This window comes from Crocuta crocuta, unplaced genomic scaffold (assembly GCF_008692635.1).
Source record: "Crocuta crocuta isolate KB4526 unplaced genomic scaffold, BGI_CrCroc_1.0 scaffold84, whole genome shotgun sequence".
Taxonomy (NCBI): domain Eukaryota; kingdom Metazoa; phylum Chordata; class Mammalia; order Carnivora; family Hyaenidae; genus Crocuta; species Crocuta crocuta.
In genome coordinates, this window is record NW_027530213.1 from 6799054 (window position 1) to 6818487 (window position 19434).

At 43.2% G+C, this 19434-nt stretch overlaps 2 protein-coding genes across 3 annotated transcripts in view; one reads left to right on the forward strand and one right to left on the reverse strand.

Annotated features, from left to right (window-relative positions):
* ITSN1 (intersectin 1) overlaps window positions 1–4487 on the reverse strand; it is a 206838-nt gene extending 202351 nt beyond the window's left edge. Inside the window, exon 1 of one of the 2 annotated variants that reach the window (XM_077765491.1) lies at window positions 4150–4487. The gene's annotated coding sequence lies outside the window, so the exon portion shown is untranslated. The remainder of the gene's footprint in view (window positions 1–4149) is intronic. The other variant, XM_077765490.1, reaches the window with a different exon arrangement.
* Window positions 4488–17627: 13140 nt separating this feature from the next.
* Window positions 17628–19434, forward strand: part of CRYZL1 (crystallin zeta like 1) — a 36415-nt gene continuing 34608 nt past the window's right edge. Inside the window, exon 1 of the mRNA XM_077765492.1 lies at window positions 17628–18473. Coding sequence (XP_077621618.1) covers window positions 18375–18473 — 99 coding nt within the window. The 5' untranslated portion in view covers window positions 17628–18374. The remainder of the gene's footprint in view (window positions 18474–19434) is intronic.

A 19434-nucleotide genomic window follows, 5' to 3' on the forward strand; every position in this document is an offset into this window, starting at 1 on the left:
GTAAACTTAAAAAGAAATTTTTTTAAGTTTTTTAAAAAATAAAAAAATTAAACTGGGTACAAAGGTTTAAGTTTTATAAGGTAGCAATTCTCAGGGTGGCCCCTGAAGTTCCCAAGACTATTTCAAAGGGTCTAAAAGCTCAAAACTATTACCATAATGGTACTCAGACATTATTTTCATTGTATACCTGTTTGCAGTGATACAAAAAACAAGGCTGGATAAACTGCTGCCACCTTAGCAGTGGCACCAAAGTGTACTAGTATGTATTCCTCGCTGCCATACACTCATTAAAAAAAAAAAAAATCAGGGTCCTGAGCATCTGACTTTAGCTCAGGTCATGATCTCACAGTTTGGGAGTTTGAGCCCCAACATCAGGCTCTGTGCTGACCTGTGGAGCTTGCTTGAGGTTCTCTCTCTCTCTCTCTCTCTCTCTCTGCCTCTTCCCCCAACTCATGCTATCTCAAAAAAAAAATCAGTTTTGCTACAGAATGTCCTTGATGAGTCATTAGGAATGATAGAACTATTAATAAATCTCAGCCCTTGAATAAACATGTTTAATATTTGTGTGACTATGAGGGAAGTAATCATAGAGCATTACCAGGGCACACAGACAAGGACCGATGTCTCAAGAAAACATAGTTGTGCAAATGAGTTGCAAGCTGAACTAGCCACTTTTTTCATGGAACACAATTTTAACTTAGCAAAACAACAGAAAAACTATGCTTATTCAGACTTAAGTACTTGGCAAATGGTTCCTCAAAAACGAAATGAGCCTATTGCCTCTACTGCCTTGAGAAAAATGGGCAGTAACTTCTGACTAATGATAAAAGTTGAGCTTTTGAGCAAAAATTTTTCAATTTGGAAAACTAGTATCTGCCATTTTGAGTTAGACTTCTTCCTGACATTTAGAAAATTTTCTAATAATATAGGTGGTAATATTAACAAATGGGACGTGAAACATATCAACATTTGAAGATCTACGTAACTCAGTGAATTAATATTTTCTGAATAGCAATACATGATGTTACAAAATCACCAAGGTGTAAAATATCCATCCAAACTGCAGGATGGACTAATGGATGTTTTTGTAACGGAGTATGAAAAGTTCACTAACATAATTTCAGATTCCGCATTGCCACTAACCTCAAGAAACTAGTAGTGTCAAATTTTGGTATAGTATCAAAGAATAACCACAATTTTCTGAAAATGCCATCAAAAGGCTCCCAGTTTTTCCAACTGCATATCTGTGTAAGGCCAGATTTCTTTCAACTACTTCAACCAAAACATTTCGCAACCAACTAACTGTAGGAGCAGATAGGAAAAGCCAGCTGTCTGCTATTAAGCCAGACATTAAAAGAGGTTTGCAAAAATGTAAAACGATGCTCTCTTCTCACTAAATTATTTTTTGTTTTGTAAAACAGCTAGTTTTCATAAAAAGTCCGTTGTTTCTGTAAGCATGCAGTGGGCTTATTACAGATCTTTTCGATACACTAATAAAATACTTTGTACATTTCTTAGTTTTAATTTCTAATCTGGCAAATAGTGACAGATTTAAAAACACAACCCACATAAAGAAAAGCTCCTTCAAGTCCCCAGCAACTTATCAGAGTATACAAAGGTCCTGAAACCAAAGTTTGAAACCACAGAAGATGAACGCACAGGGTAAGATTTTCTTGTGAGGCGGCACATGGCAACAATGGGTCGGAAAAACCGAATGGATTAGGCCCAGAAGCCCAACCAGTCAGCAGAAGCCAAGTGGTAACGTGAAAAATGATGAAGTCTGGGCCGAAACAACAGCGATGGCCACAGAGAGAAAGAGATGAATTCACAAGATGCTCCAGGGGCAGAGGAATTGACAGAATCTAGCAACCAACTTCAGAATCAGAGAGAGAAGGTCCAGGCTGCCAGCATGCATGCCTACGTTGCAACCATCTGCCCACCTCTCTGGCTTACCGACAGGTACTGAGTCTATTCCATACAGAGAGATCGAGATGCTGTACAGCCAGGCGATCGGTTCTAACAACAGCTGTCTGACTTCAACACAGTGTCCTACAATTCCATTCGGACACTGTCTACTTGGAATTAGCACAGACCCGTTTCGGACACCAGCCCCAAGTCTTGAGTATCCCCCTGAAGTGCCAGCACTTCTGCTGGGACTCCAAATTTGGGTGTTCCCACGACCGCCACCCTCCCCCAGGTTCAGTAATTCATTAGAACTAGTCACCAAACTCAGGAAAGCACTATGCCTGATGAGGGAGTGTGGCGCAAGCTGAGGGCAAAACACTGGCTAACAGCACCTACTCCGCCACCCCTCCCCCCGCCCCCTCCAGCCAGGTGGAATATGTGTGATATTCCTCAGACATTCCTGGTGACCCAAGAACAAAGAAAAGGGGTTTAAATGCTTGTCATGGTGATGTGGGAAACTAATGCAATTGAAAAAATTAAATTCCGTTACTGCCTACAGCCCACTGACACGTCCTTGAAACCTGCAGTGACCTCCCTCTAGAAGCTCAGCTGCCACGATAATGACACTTTGCTGGGGGAAAAAAAGAATCTTAGCTTAACATTATCTCAACTTCGAGGATCCTGTAAGTCTACTTCCTTTATCTCAACTCTCCCAAGATCTATGCCAGCAATCCTACTCCAAGCTTAAGGCCCCCTGATACACATCTGAAGGATCTCATGACTGAGGTTTTATTAAATGGTAATAAATGGCATTTCCCTAGCAACAGCCAGCTGCTCAAGGTCTGGAAACCTTGCTTCCAAAATACCTTAGAGACTTACACTATCCCTGACCCCCTCCCCACCTGAGGGTATATAATGAGTTACCTGTCACAACCCCAGTGCAATTCTTTCTGCCCACAGGTCCTGTCCCTGTGCTTTAATACAATCACCTTTGTGCACCAAAGATGCCTTTAAGAATTCTTTCTTGGCTGTCAGTTCTGGGACCACCTCTCCATCACCCCAAAACTTCATCATACTTGTGATTAGTTTTATTTTAAAGGATACAACTCTGAGGCAAGGCAACTAAATGTAAGAAACTCAGGGCAAAGTATGGGAGAGGGGAGTTGACAAGCATCCGTGCCCTTTCATCCTCTGAAATATTGTGCCCACCTATCCACACATCTAAATGTTCACCAAGCCTCACCATCCTGGCATATTTATAAGGGGCTTTAGCAGACATGGCTCATTAAATCACTGCCCAGGTGATTAAAGTCAATCTTCAGTCCCTCCTTCCCGAGTGAGGGGCTAAAAGTCGCTTCATTAGCATAAACTCAGGTAAAATCTAATGGGGCTAATTTTGCATAACAGAAGACACTCCCAGCACTCAGAAAATTCCAAAGGTTTCCAGAGCTCTGTGTCTGGAACCAGAGACAAAAACCGATTTATTATACCACAGAGTATCTAACCGGTTATTGATATTTAGTAGATACTCAATAAATAACTGCTGTAAACAAAGGGTTAGAACTCAGAAGTCAGAACTCCAGGTATACACAACGGTAACAGGATTTATTCATGGCAGCTAAAACTCCAACCGAGGAGATGAGTGTCCAGGAAGACAGTGCAAGGTCAAAAGAGAGGAGATTAAACAGCTCTAGAGACAGCAACATACAAGGTAAAGAGCCCCCCAAAGAGTCTAAGAAGTCCTAGATGTTAAGGGAGAGGAAAAACCCAGAGCATAAGGCAGGAAAAGCCAAAGTAGAACAGTGTTTTTAAAGAAGAAATGGGCCGAGGGGCGCCTGGCTGGCCCAGTCTAAAGAGCACAGGACTCTTGATCTCTGGGTTGTAAGTTCAAGCCCCACAATGGATGTAGAGATTACATATATAAACTTAAGGAAAAAAAGGAAGAAAAAGAAATGTGTCGAAAGTCACAGAAAGGTCAAGAAACAAATGGACAGAAATTTGTGCACGGGACTCAACAATGGAGGGACNCCAAGCAAAGAGACCCAGCATGAAACCACTCTTCCAAGAAACAGAGGGTGTACAGCACCAATGGGAGAACCTGAGCAGGAAGTGAAGGAAGGGGCTCGGAGGAACCAGAGGAATGCACACAAGACAGAGCACAAGCTTAATTCAGGTCGGAGCTTCTGGATTGACACCAAACCCCTTTTTTACAAGCCGAGGAGGCCCTGCACCATCTCGTCTCACCTCCTTCCCAGTGTCCTCACAGGAGCCACGGTGGCCTTCCCAGAAACGCGGTGTTCCTTCACGGCACGGGCCCTGCTCACATGCTGGTTCCTCGGCCTGCGAAACCACTTCTCTCCCTTCCCTGATTAACTCCTGCGCGTAGCGCCCACCGCAAGTGCCTGCCGCGGCTTCCCTGCGCTCCAGAACTGGATTAGGCCCTCCTGATCGCGTTCCTCAAGGCACACACCACGGCTGGACATCAGCTATTTGCGCGGGGTGGGGTTTTTCCAGGATTTCTGTCTGTCCCAGTACTATATAAATAGACTGAGGACAGGGAGCTGTCCCTGCTGTCCTCCGGGCTCCCACCCCAGCACCCGGCACGCAGCAGTCAGGCGGGACCTAGCTGCGGCACGGCTCAAGGGAACAAGCATGAGAGAAGGGCGCAGAGTCTCAGAGCAAACAGGAAAGACGAGCATCTAGAACCTGGGGGAGGGAAGGAGACACCCACCTCTTCCTTCTCCCTCTTATCGCAAGAAGCAGAGAGCAAAGTGTGAGTAAGACAGATTTACAAGAGCTACTTGGGAAGTGGGCGGCAGGCCCAAACAGGAGGCGGAATTACTCCTGAAAGTGAAGGTTCGGATGCCTCCGGGGAAGCTGGAGGGAAAGGGCAAACGCGGTGAGGAATGGAGAGAAAGCCGAGAAAGAATTCTTTGCAGGTCACAGCCAAGTGGAGAAGGAAGTCCACGAGTTTCTACGCTCCTCTTCAGCCGACTTTCGGCAGCACGAACACAGGAAAGAGAACCCAGAGAGCTGTGTCGGTCTAGCAACGCAGGTCTGCAGGGAGGGGACGACGGACGGACCACAGAGCGGGGACAGAGCTGAAATGCCACGCTCCGAGTTCCCAGGTGCATACAGAAGGAAACCAAACGAGGAGGAAAGGAACTTGAGATAAAGGGGAGAAGGACCCAAGGAACTATAGTTTCAGGATGCAAGTATTTTAATCAGAGCATGTGAAATAAATTACGATACAGAATTTAAAAAACACGTGCAACATATTTTCCAAGGTATCATAAGCTCTTGCCACCTACTGTAATCCGCCTCTTAGAACAACGAATCTCAAATACAGGCCCATCCCGTTCTGAAAAAGGCCAAGTTGCTATCTTTCCTGGGGTCTAATAAAAAAATTTTTTAAGCAGATGACTGAAGAAAGTATATCCCTTCCAGCTCCAACTTTTCCATAGTATACTTATTTCTCCAATAGTTCCAGATGAGTATAAATTAAAAAACCTCCACGTAGGAGTCGAGAGAGGAGGCTAACATACATTAGGCACGGAAAAACTCTGAGAAAATCTGCAATTGCAGAAGTAGCCAAGGGGCACTTGGGCGGCTCAGTCTAGATTCAGACTCAGGTTGTGACCTCAAGATTAGTGAGATTAGTTAGTTAGCACCAGGCTCTGCACTGACAGCACAGAGACACTTGGGATTCTCATTCCCTCTCTCTCTCTCTCAAGATAAATAAACTTAAAAAAAAAAAAAAAGACTGTCATTTAAAGAAAAAAAAAGGGTCACCTCAGCCCCCTTCCATATGATTATCATTTATGACGAGAGTGTTGGGCATGTGTTTGCCTGCCCAGCACTCTTCTTTTCCCAATTGATCCCATTTTCCCTCCTTCTATTAATTCCAGGAGTTTAGGTACCAATCCCAACAATTGGTACAAAAGATGGACCCAAAATCTCAGGACAGCCCATGAGAGTTTCGCATTCCCCTGGCCATGAGGACTGCTTCGGGCATGTGATCAAGCCAGGCCAATAAGAACCGTTGGACTTGACAGGTATGTAAGTCAATATGTTTTCCTTTCTTCTTAAGACAGTTTGTGCTTCTTCCATGTGCAGATTAAAAAGTTCAGACAAATAACAGTTATAAATGAGGAAAATTGTAGCACTGAATTTTGTCTTCCTTCTTTCTACTACAATCCTTTCCTTCCCTTCCGATCACTTTTCTTTTTTCCCTCCCCCACCCAACCTCTTAGGATAGTGAAGTACTTAAACTTTGCACTGAGTTTTTATGACAATACCATGAGACAGAAAGCTAATCTAAGAATAAGCCTAGTATCAGGTAAATTAAGCTGTGATTCATCTTCTTGGTTTCGAGATAATCAAGTCAAGAGTCTTGTTTCAGTGGTTTGACCAGAACACACCTGAACAGATGTCAAACTCACCCCCTACATGGCCATACACAACACTTTCTATTGTGAATATCTCTAGTATCATTTTTTGCACGAGGCCAAAATGCTATTTGTGAAGGGAAATAACACCACTGAAATTCTAGGACATTTGGAAATACATTCTAACCTCTTCCTTCCTGTTTTCCCTCCGCTAGAGATCTAAATTGGTTTTTTTGTTTTGTTTAAGTTTTTTTAATGTTTATTTATTTTGAGGGAGAGAGACAGAGTACAAGCAGGGGAGGCGAGGGGCAGAGAAAGGAAAACACAGAACTCCTGAAGCAGGCTCCAGGCTCTGCGCTGTCAGCACAGAGGCCGACACGAGGCTTGAGCTCACGAACCTTGAGATCATGACCTGAGCCGAAGTCAGACACTTAACCAACTGAGCCACCCAGGAGCCACTGAAATGGTTTTAAAAGGGGTGAGAAGTGGTGTCCACATTTGCAAAATGGCCTTTCCAATAAAATTATGATTACCTGAATTAAATTGTGTACTTCTGTGTTTCTTGCAATCCTTAATTTCCCATGTTATTGTTATATGGTTAAAACATAATGAAAAATTCACAACTTCCTCAGAAGAAATGTAAGAGACGAGGTAGTATTATAAAAAGAATACAGTGCTGAGAATGAGGAGGATTCTAGATGACAAACGGTAACCCACCTCAGCTGGCTTAGGTTTCTCCAAAAGGAGAAGGAAGGGGGGATGTTGAGAGTATACGAGTATTTCACAGAACTCAGGGACAGGAACGCAGCCAGCCCCAGAAAAGAATGAATAGAAGGTTCAAAGCTATCAGAGACTCAGTAGCATTCTTCTTGCTGCTTCTCTTCACATCCGGACTTTATTCTATCCACCTACAAACCACCCTTCTTTCTCCCTGGACACAACAGCAGAACATAACTGCCTTTGACTCCCAAGTGTTTCTACCTTGTGGCCGTGAGCATGTGAAGCTCAAACCCTCTTTTCTGGGGCCAATTTCAAATTTCCAGGAAAGGAACACTGGTTGGACTAGCTTGGGTCAGGTTCCCAAACCTAGTTCAATCCCGTCCATCATCTGTGGCAAGGAAGAAGTTGGCAGGGAGCAGATATTTGGTTAAAGGGACAGGTAAGGCATCCGTGTTGGGTCAGACACTACAGAAGCTCCCATCACACAGTCCCAGTTCTGTAGCTGGTTTTTTCATCATCAAAATAAGGTGCATTTTGGACTTCTGCTAGGAGTCTAGGGTTTAAAAGACCTTGAGAGAAAGTGAACTTAAGAGATTAGAGGGTAAGTAGCATTCACTGTTGGGGGAGTTCCCCTCAATAACAAACACAAGCTAAAAGTAAATTACACATTCTAGAAATAAAAAATGGCCTTTTATAATATGATCAGTCTATGTAAAACACCCAAGAGAAATTTAAAAAAATTTAAGACCCATAAGATCTTAAAGGGCTGAGATTCTGCCCTGGGTCAAGGCTGGACATCTAGAGCAACGTCCGGACACAGGCAAATGTTCATGTTCACTGAACCTCCGACCAAACTCAGAACTTCCCAGCTACCGTACTTTCACATGGGTCACAGGTGTGCACAAGGTACTGAAACGCTCAGGTCTGGGGGATGACGCCTGCCATTAGGACCAATTACCAGGACTAATGTGGTACTAACTGTGTATGACATTATGGTGATAAATGTCGAGAAACATGGAACAAATGACCAAAACACCCCTGGAACAAAGACTTCTAGCAAGGTGGCTGGTTACCAAGGAAATCTGTAAAAGGGCCAATATGCATTCAGTAAATGTTCACACTCACTGGCAGTAGCAGAAAAATCCAAGTTAAATAAAACTCAAGATTTTTAAAAACTGGTTTTACGCAATCGTGGTGAGGGAACACCAAGTAGGTCCACACTGCCAGGGGAAAACACTAAAGAGAGGCAGCAAATATATTCCAGTATATTAAGCGGAAACCCACAGGCTACATAACTGCGTGTATGGAGATGATACACTGGTAAGGCAACAATGACTGAACGCAGCCCTTAGGAGGTATGCTTTGTTTGAACCCCAGTGTGTTTATAAAAATTGTGGCCCACATAAAAATTGGGAGATTTCATATGAAATCCTATTTCTGGATTTCCAGCTTCTCTCGAAGAACTAGAAGGTACAGTAACAGCAGCGTACACCCTCCCAGGGCCACAAATGAGTAGTCTGGCCCTGGGTTGCCCCATCCATGGACCATCTTCAGGACCCTGGTCCCTAATATGCTGTCATGTCTCCCAGACTGAGAAGCTCATACCCTAGCCTCCTGAGAGATTTGAGCAGGTTGATTCCTCACAGCCTATGAATAGTCGTTATTGTTGGATAGTGAGATTCTATCTAGGTCCACTTTTTTTCTTTATATCTTCAAAAGTTTTCTTCAATAAGCATGTACTGCTTTTGGAGTGAGAAAAAAATGTTATTTTTTTAAATTACCAAATCACAACTGCAATATCACTTCATCTAATGAGACCAAACAACTAAAGATAACAGATAATTACTGTGGTTTAAAGCTAATTGAACTAAGGACGAAATGTAAGGTTACAATTACTGCAGTATTTCCCTCCCTTTGATACTAATTAAAACACCAGCTTGGACAGACAATAGCAGCGGTTTACAAATGAGACCTTCCTCAAAGTGAACAGCTTCTATAGACACTCAAGTCACAAAACACCTATTTTAAGGATTCATTTCCCTGTATTTGAAGTTTCTTTCACCAAGAAATATAAACAAAATCTCTATTAGAAATCTGTATTTAGAGGCGCCTGGGTGGCTCAGTCGGTTGAGCGTCTGACTTCAGCTCAGGTCATGATCTTGGAGTTCATGAGTTTGACCCCCGCATCAGGCTCTGTGCTGACAGCTCAGAGCATGGAGCCTACTTCGGATTCTGTGTCTCCCTCTCTCTCTGCTCCTCCCCAACTTGCACGTGAGCGCTCTCTTAGAAATAAACATTAAAAAAAGAAATCTGTATTTATAATACCAACCAACTTAATGATTAAAAAGTTAAACAATTCCTGGTCTTTATTTTACAATGCTTTATTTGATTTGATCAACAATGGTGGCAATTTAATGAGAACTCTAAAAAGTTTATACAAATCACCATGTGTCTCACCCCATCTCTGAGACCTCAGAGTACCTTCGTGGTAAAGAAAAACCACAAGGCTAGGTAGAATGTCAACATCCACAGATGATGGGAGGTAGAGTCAATTCAACACTTCTCTCTTGCTCTCCTACAAGGCATTCCCACAAGACATCCGGAGGGATCCTTTTAAACAAAATCAAAACATGGGACTCCCCTGCTTAAAACTTATATTAGCTTCCTGCTTCCACTGATTGAATAAAATCCAAAATGGCCATCCCCTTTCTTCCTCACCTGTCTCTCCCATGCTCACAGCACTTGGGTGACTTTGACCTCCAGGCAATCAGGTCCTCCAACACTAATCTATTCAGCATGCCGACAACCAACTGCTAAGTGCCCACCATGTACCATGTGCCATTCTAGGTCCTGGGGGTAAAGCAATGGACAACACAGACAAACCTCCCTGCCCTCCTAGAGCTTACATCCTCATAACCGCTTCAATACATACTATTCCTTCTCAATTTCTCTAATCATGTAAAGAATTTTAAAACAATTATAATGATGATATGTGAAGGTATCTGAAAATAAATACTACCTATAATAAGTTTACTATCATTCTCTGACTTTGCCTAATAGTATTATCATAAGCAAAGGAGAGAAGAGGGGAAAAAAAGGAGGGGGATCTTTACTCACAGAAACTTGATATACCAGGAATAGCACTGATTTATCAATTTTTCAAGGTTTCTCTCATACTAGCTATAGGTCAGTGATCAAAATGTAATATTTTAATTGGGCCAGAATAGAGCGGTAGAGTCTAAAAAATTCCAAAAACTGGAAGATTACTTGTTTTCAAGACCTATTAAGTTTGCAGCAGAAATGGATTTTTATAAAACACTGGAGCCACAATGAACAGACTCTTATCAAACATAACGCACAGGAACCAGGAACCGTGTTGTGTGTTTATACAATGGCTTATGATACAAAACATGGCCCTTGTTAGAACAATGTAACTGCTTGGGAAATTTGCCTCAGAGAAAATAACCCTCCACACCCGCACAGACAGCAAAAACAAAGGGATCCAATGGCATCTTGTTTCCTATGCTTTTATCAGAAGAACCCGCGTCCTCCTGAAGTAGGCTGGTTGGGGCATGGCACAAAAAGCCAGTTGGCTGCATTCACTTCCATGAGCTGCATCCGTGTCTTGCAAATCCATGCCCCCCGCTCACCAGGACAACTTGCTGGCCAATGAACAAAACCAACACAGACAGAGAAACAAGACAAAATGCGCACTAAAGCAAAAGGATCAAAAGCACTGCCCTCCTGTATTGAGAAGACTTTAATTTTAACCACCAAGGATAAAAAAAAAAAAAGACCAACTGTTATGACCTTGTTATTTTCACAGTCATATTCAGCTGAATCCAAAATTCATCACACCCCTCGGTATAGACTCCTCATAGAGTCAAGTGTACTGAGCACCATTCCCGCACAACCTTGGGGAAGCCCCACACTACACAATAGTGACAATTTGTGTCAGTGACCAACTTCACACCGAGCCCCGGGCAGGCCTCCCTCGGCACTGGCAAACTCAGGCCAGACAGCTAGAGCCAGAGCAAGTTCACCAATGCTCTCTCTGGGCCAACAAGCCAGTAAGATATGTGGCCAATTATTAATTCTCCTAGAAAAAGGTCAAAAGAGCACTGATGAATTCAAATAGTTTAACCTGTTTCAAATTCACCTTGTTAGAAGGCTACAAACATTAGCAACAAAATGTTCATGATATTCTACCATGGCACTTATTAATAGAAGAACTGTTGGTTTGGTTGGGTTTTTTTTTTTTTTTTTTTTTTAACGATTTCCACTTGTTCTCNTGGATCTGTAACATCTCTCCCCAGGGAGGCCTTCACGTTCCTGAAGTGAACTTCCACAGGCCGCTTCAGATCTGCAAACGGGCCAATATCGAAATGTTTGGACAGCCTCTCCGCTGGCTCCCTGATCGTACACCTGTATGTAATCTTGTTTCCAAGGCAAGGCCACGTTACAAGTGAACTGCTTTTTCAAATGTCACCAGTCTCCTCTGTGATTCTACTCCAGCTTTCCATGCAGGGGCACTTTAGGAAAACCGCTACACAGGAAAGGCTAACAAGCTGCTCGGAGAGGTGAATGTCAGACAGCAGACGAGACTTATTTGTGAGCTAATTTATACTACTAACTTCTCAGTCTTAGGAGGGACTCCAATTTGTACCCTGCCTAATCTATAAACTAATACACATCAGGGAACCTCTAGGTTATTCCAGAATAGAAATCAGGAATGAAAAAAAAAAAAAATGCCCCAGTGCCTATAAATCACGTCCAGGCAACAGGCAGCCCAGCACTAAGGCTGAGAGTTTGGGCTCTGGCGTTACACATCTGGGCGGCCACTTACTGGCTCTTCAAGTCCCTTAACTGCTGGTACTTCAGTTTCCAAGGCATATTCATCTAAAAAAGTGCAGTTTTGTAAAGATTGAGTGAGTCAGTGTTTGCAAAACGATGCAAAAGGACTTGCTACATGTTAACTACCACTGTCATGGGTGTATAAATTTTCAGACTTTTCCAGATCACACTCGCAAACAGGTTACATTAACATGTCATTCTTCTTCTCAAAAATAATAGTAATTCACTAGGTTTCTTACTGGTTAAGTCATTCCACAAAAAAGGAAGCAGGGGAGGACACAGAACTCTCATCCCCACTGTGACAATGTCAACTGCTGGGGTGCCTGGGTGGCTCAGTTGGTTAAACGTCCGACTCTTTTTTTTTTTTTAATGTTTTTTATTTATTTCTAGGAGAGAGAGAGAGAGACAGCGCGAGCAGGGGAGGGTCAGAGAGAGAGGGAGTCACAGACTGAAACAGGCTCCAGGCTCTGAGCTGGCAGTCAGCACAGAGCCCGATGCGGGGCTCGAACCCACAAACCGCGAGATCATGACCTGAGCGAAAGTCGGACGCTTAACCGACTAAGCCACCCAGGTGCCCCTTAAACGTCCGACTCTTGATTTCTGTCATGATCTCACAGTTTGTGAGATTGAACCCCAAGTCCAGCTACGTGCTGACGGCATAGAGCCTACTTGGGATTCTCTCTCTCTCTCTTTCTCTCTCTCTGCCCCTACCCCTGCTTCAGCTCTTTCTCAAAATACATAGATTCAAAAAAAAAAAAAAGAATGTAAATTGCTACAACCTTTCCAAATGGCAATATGTATCAATAAAACCTTAAAACCCAGCATGTACTGTACTTCGATACTGCAGCTTCACTTCTAGAAACTTATCCTGAGGAAAAGAAAATCTCACAGGTGGATGCAGAGATGTAAGGAAACAAGCTGATGTCTAATAAAAATTAACTGGTTAAACTATCACAGACATATGAAATGGAATCTTTTTCAGTTACTAAACTATTATAACTGTCAATATTGACACGGAAAGATTCATGATAAGGTGTTATGTTAAGCAACAAACAAACAAACAAACAAAAACCAAGTTACAAAATAACCACATGTATAGCAAGATCTCATATTTGTTACCAAAAACTGTATATAAGAGGTCACATGCACATAAAAGGAGGGTTTGGAGGGATACTTACTGAGTTAGTGGATTTAGGAGTATTTTCTACCATAAAGATGTGATTTTTTTTTTTAATGTTTATTTCTGAGAGAAAGGGAGCGAGTGAGCGGGGGGGGGGGGGGGGGTGAGGAGGGGGGGGCNCTGAGCTGTCGCACAGAGCCTGATGTGGCACTCAGACTCACAAACTGAGAGATCATGACCTTAGCCGAAGTCGGATGCTTAACCAACTGAGCCACCCAGGTGCCCTGATGTGATTCTTTAAAATACAAGAGATGTTAATGGATTAGCAGTTTGGTTCTGAAATGTACAATTAAGCTAAAAGTGAAGACAAGGTTTATCTTTATTTAGAAAAAAATATACATATTTACATAATATGTGATGGTTTATTACTCTTTAAATGGTTAGTTTTCCAACTTAAAAACTATACATATTTAGTACCAAGAAATTAGCCAGAGACTTCTTTTTCAAGCAGTGGAGTCCTACTTACTACCATCAAGTGCAGTAGTACAAAAACTAAATGGATTAGCTTTTGAGTTTCGTTTATTTTATATACTTCAATTTCTTTTCATTATCCTAATTACCATTTAAGTGAACATATCTCAAGAACTTATGTAAGCATTTGAAGTATTTAAACTTAATCTACTATTATTATTTCCATTCAACTGAAAACACTGTAGCATTGAAAAGTTAAGGGATTAGATCAAAGTCATAGACTACATGCAGTCAAACCCAATTTTCTGTAGAAATTTTACTCCTAACTCTTCAACACGCACAACTACATAATAGAAGCTGTTATTTACGGGGCTCTACACTGGATTCTGAAAGAAAGGAGTGAAGGTCATATCTTATGAGGATGAAAATGAAATTGGAAAACATACCAATTTTCTGTATTTTTTGTAAACCAGCTTTTACAGCATTATGTTAGGCTGATAGCGTGTAAAATGTTATTTTGAGATAGTGATAACACAGTAATTTACCGTGACACTGTGACTTAAATTTACATTTTGAGTCTCTAAGCAAATATTTTGATAGGAGCCTTCTTTCCAGCTCAACCACCTGGTGCATTCTACACTGGGGAAAAGTTCTCTTACTTTCGGAGCCAACCAAACTTACAGCAATGACTGGGCATAGTAAACGCAGCTCCTAATTTATAAAATCAGTGACCACTAAGTAATAAGATTCATTTTACAAGGAAAGATTTTATTTTTTAATGTTTATTTGTTTACTAAAGAAAGAGAGAGAACATGCACGCGCACAAATTGGGGAGTGACAGAGAGAGAGAAAGAGACAGAATATGAAACAGGCTCCAGGCTCTGAGCTGTAATAGCAGAGCCCTCGAATTCATGAACCATGAGTCCATGACCTGAGCCAAAGTCCAACCTTTAACCAACTGAGCCACCCAGGGGACCTAAGAAAAGAATTTAAAATGTGGCCTCACTGTAATATTATTCACTCAGAAATATTTTTTTTTAATTTTTACTTATTTATTTTTGAGAGAGGGAGGGGCAGAGAGCACGAAAGAGAGAATACCAAGCAGGCTCCATGCTGCCAGCATAGAGCCCCATGCAGAGCTCAAACTCAGTAACCGTGAGATCATGACCTGAGCCAAATCTAAGAGTTGGACACTTAACGCGCTGAACCACCCAGGAACCCATTCACTCATAAATATTTAACAGAGTTCTTCTAGGCACTGTTTTTCTTTAATGTTTGTTTATTTTTGAGAGAGAGACTGAAAGAGACAGAGTATGATCAGGGAGGGGCAGAGAGAGAGAGGGAGACACAGAATCGGAAGCAGGCTCCAGGCTCCCAGCGATCAGCACAAAGCCTGAGGCGGGACTGGAACTCAGGAACGGTGAGATCATGACCTGTGCCACCCAGGCACTCCTTCTAGGCACCAGTCTAATGGAGATAACAATGATGAGCCAAGTCTCTGCTCTTTTGAAAGGTATATACAGGTGCATTAAATATCTGAAGGTCATAGTCCATTTTTTATTTGCAATCTAAGGTATAAAACTGACTGTTAGGGGCTGCTGGGTGGCTCAGTGGGACCCTTGATTACAGCTCAGCTCATGATCTCAAGATTTGTGAGATCAAGCCCCCCAGTGGAGTTCTGTGCTGACAGCAAGCAGCTTGCTTAGGCTTCTCTTTCTCTCTCCTTCTCTCTCTGTCCTTCCTCACATACTCCCTTGCTCCCTCTCACATGTTCTCTCTCACGCTAAATAAATAAACATTAAAAAAAAAAAAACTTTTTCTATTACTTAAAAAAATTTGCTATCCACTTCAGGACATGGCCTTAGGAGGTACTCATCAAGACAGAAGCATAATCCCAGCTGTTCTCCAACTTGACTACTGCGGGAGAAATTCCTGGAGAAATTGTTTAAAAAACTGATTCTGGGGGGGCGCCTGGGTGGCTTAGTCGGTTAAGCGTCTGACTTTCGCTTAGGTCATGATCTCACAATTCGTGAGTTCGAGCCCCACGTCAGGCTCTGTGCTGACTGCCAGCCCAGAGCCTGGAGCCTGTTTCAGAGTCTGTCACTCCCTCTCTCTCTGACCCTCCCCTGCTCATGCTGTCTCTCTCTCTCCTAGAAATAAATAAATAAATAAATAATCCAGCTTTAAAAAAAAAAAAAAAACTGATTCTGGGGCCTCACCTCCCGGAGGGTGATTCTGAAGTGAAATAACAGAAAAACCTGTATTTTTAACAGGAACCTCACTTAATGCTGATCTATGTGATCTAAGGTCTGTACTCTGAGAAACCCAGAGAAAGTGAAGCCAATCAGAAGAAAATGATCATTCAGAAGGGAATAGCTGTATGGCAGTGGGATTTGAACTAACATAAACCCAACCCCCATGTAATTAGTTCTGTATAATTCACAAATCTAGCAAATTAAAAAGATGAGAAGAATGGAGAAATTTGCCAGCATCGCCTCAATGTCTTATGGGAGATTTGAATTTGCCTCAATCTAGGCATTTGGTGAAAAGAAGAACTTGAGTTCTATCAACAGAAGAATTAGGCATTAGGAAAAAAGAAATTTCTAGTCAAGTGCAAAAAAAAAATGCTAAGAGGGACAAACATTTCAGGAAACTAACTTGCTACCACTCATTTTATGCCCTATTTCACAATGCTTAGTATCTGAACAATCCACAGGGTTCCAAAGTACATCAAAAATTTGTTCATTTCCTCTCTGACTCAAGCAGAATAATAATAATTGTGAAAGTGTCCCAGGTCTCAGCAATTTCAACTGATACACTCTTAGATAAAGAAATACCTTTTTAAAAAAAAGTTCTACCAGAAATGTTCCTTATTGGAGCTACTTGAAGTAATTTTAAATAGTTTTAATGCCACCACTAAATTAGTGTTCCTCATTTCCAATTTAGATTACTTGAAAATTCCTGGGTTCTTTACCAATCTCCTGCAGAAAGAATTCTCTTCAGCATTACAAATATGTACATTTTTAGTTATAAGCAAACACCTATCAGTACAACATAAATAGTCCAAGTAAACTAGAAAAAAAATGTTAAAAACAGCATTTTGTTCCCTAAGATAGACAGATAGAAATCCTAACCCTAAGGCGNCCTTAAGTTACCTGAAAATAAAGGCATCCAGACAAACACATTCCTTCCATTTTAGACGTTAAGAGCAGCACTTCACAAACCAGCTGGCCTGCTGGGTCCTGGCCCCAGTTCCTAACCTCAGATCCTGTCCACTACATAATCCATGAGATCTCAGAGCCTGTTCTACATCCGTTCAAAGGGATTAGTAACACTGCCTCTCCGTTAACGGAATTGAGATTTTCCAGATGCATTCGTTTGTACAGTTTTTGTTTTTATTATCTGTTCTTTTTTTTTATTGCACTTGCTTTTATTATTTGCACGTCTGACCACGGACGTAGCAAGAGTAGGATGCCAGGAGATAAGCACAAAGAAACGCATCTGTCCGGAGTGCGCATATATTTAAAATTCCAGGCTGGTGCTGCCTTCAGAATGTCACTGACGATGACAAAGTTCTAAAGGAAACTTTCATTTTAAGAGGCTATCAAAATGCTCCAAAGCCTCCCACCCAACAGAAAAAGACGAGAATTTATTGCTTCCAAAGCAAAGCCTTCTTTGGTCTGAATCATAACAAAAGATGCCCGGAGGAAATGTTATCTGCGAAGTTGTTTTCTAATCCAAAGGCAAACAGAAGTAAAGGAAGGTGCAACCCATGCCTAGCTGGTTTCCTTTTCCTGGGGATTCTGATTACATTTCCCCGTTCAAGCAAGAAGGGACCGCAATTGTGCCTCGGGTCCACACCATAAAACCGCGTCTGTGCGTAAAGCAGGGAAGGAGAAGCGGCAGACACCAGGGACGCGCTCCCACCGACCAGGGAGCCGCTTTCTGTTAAATGCCATCAGAGTCAGCCGCGCCAGGACGACTCAGGGCCAAACGGCATTGACCGCCCTTCACTGACAGGGATTTTGCAGGCAAACGACAGAGAAAAGGAGATGAGCCGGGGACTCGAGGCCCGAGGGAGAGGCGGGCGGCGCGATGCCGCTCCCCGCGAGCTCCGGATCCCNCTCCCTCGCGAGCCGCCGTACTACGGAGCAACCAAGCTGCGCTCCCTCCCGGCTCCTCCGCTCTTCTCTACCTCCTTCTTTCCCTCCCTCGCTCCCTCGCTCCCACCTATCTCCTCATCTCCCTGGGTTGCCTCTCCCGCCCCCATCCACCTCTCCATCCCCGCCCACAGAGGGGTGGGAACCAACAGTCCGCCAATCCGAAGAAGGGGCCCGCACCTCCTTACCGCCCCCTATCGCTATCCCCGCCCACCACAAGAACGGGAACGGCTGGCTGTAAAAAAAAAAAAGGAAGAAGACGGAGTGACAGCCAAATCAACCAATCATCAGGCGCAAAGGAGGCGGGGATTAGGACTCCCTCTTTTTCCCTGCCCTCCTCCCAGGAGTAACCCAAAGCTTTTGGTCTGGGATTTCCCTGACGGGATTTATGGAGGTTTTGTTCCAAGGTGTTGGTGCATCTCTCCGTTGTCGTGAGAGGCAATAGTTAGGATGCACTCAACTAAATTAGTTACAAGAGGTTTTAAAGGAGAGAACAACGCGGAGGCGAAAAAGAGGCGGGCCACACTCCAAGGAAGGTGGTAGGGAAAACGGTTGGAATGAGGAAGGGTGTGGTCTTTAACAGAAATTTGCATAAAACGGAACCTATCCGGGAGACTACAATTTCGTCCATTTACTGGTAGCCTCTGGTGCGACGCTTCTCCGCCTAGCAGAGCATTTCGGGAGATGTAGTTCCAAGTTCGGTTGCTATGGCGTTCTCCACAGCCTCCGGTTCAGGACTGACGAGCGGCCTGACCAATGGGAGCAGCGTCTGGGCCAGCGGGGGCGGGCTCTCTGCAAAAGGACTCCAAGGTGGCGGTGGCGAAGACGCAGGCGGTTGGGGCGGCTCGGAGGCAGGTGAGCCCCGGGACCCGGTTTCTGGGTCTTGGGAAGCGGGGCCGTGGGCTTTGGAAGCCTTGCGGAACTGTGCAGCCCTGGGCTGAACGGTGGTTAGCGTTGCACCCCAACCCCAGACGCCCTCGGGTCCAGGCCTAGCTTAGCCGCGGCGGCTGAGGAGCGGGAAAGACTTGCGGGACGATTTCCTGGTCCTTACAGGTTTTGATTGTAGGTTTCATCTCAGTTCGCATCTCTCTCTACATTTATGGAAGCAAAAGTCTGGCAGTTCCCTTCCCCTGAACCTCCCAGGCTGAATTTTTGCCCCCTGCTTTCTTTCGGTTCCTGTAATATTGAGTTTTCCTTTCTCCCATACTCTTTCTCTGCTACCACTTTTTCCTCCTTCACTTTCCTTTTTCGGTGAGCAATCACCTAAAGCAAGGGTATTCGCATTTTATGTGATTATACGGCCAGATTTGCCCTCTTAGGATAAACAGCAAAAAACAATGGAGCGATGCGTGAGAATCATCTCGGTACCATGTTGAAGTGCAAATGCTGATACCAAAGGTCTGGGCAGAGCCTGAGAATCTGCATTTCTAACAAGCTTCCCCGGGTGCTCCTGGTCCACGTTATGAGTTGCGAGGCCCTAGCGTGAGCTTGGCCCGGTACAAATATAATGCGAGGCACTTAATTTTAAATTTTCTTGTAGCCACATTAAAAAACATGAAAAGAAACACTTGTGATTAATTTTAACAATATGTTTCATTTAACCCAATATATCCAAAATTTATCATTTCAACGCATAATCGAGTACTTTCAAAGTGAACTATTATAAACTATTTAAAGTATGCTGTACCCCCAATGCGGAGCTTGAACTCACAATCCCCCCAACTCCAGAGTCCTGTGCTCTGCTGACTTTTTTTTTTTAATATCCTCTTTGAAATCTAGTGTGTACTTTACACTGACAAGGCATCTCAGTTTTGAC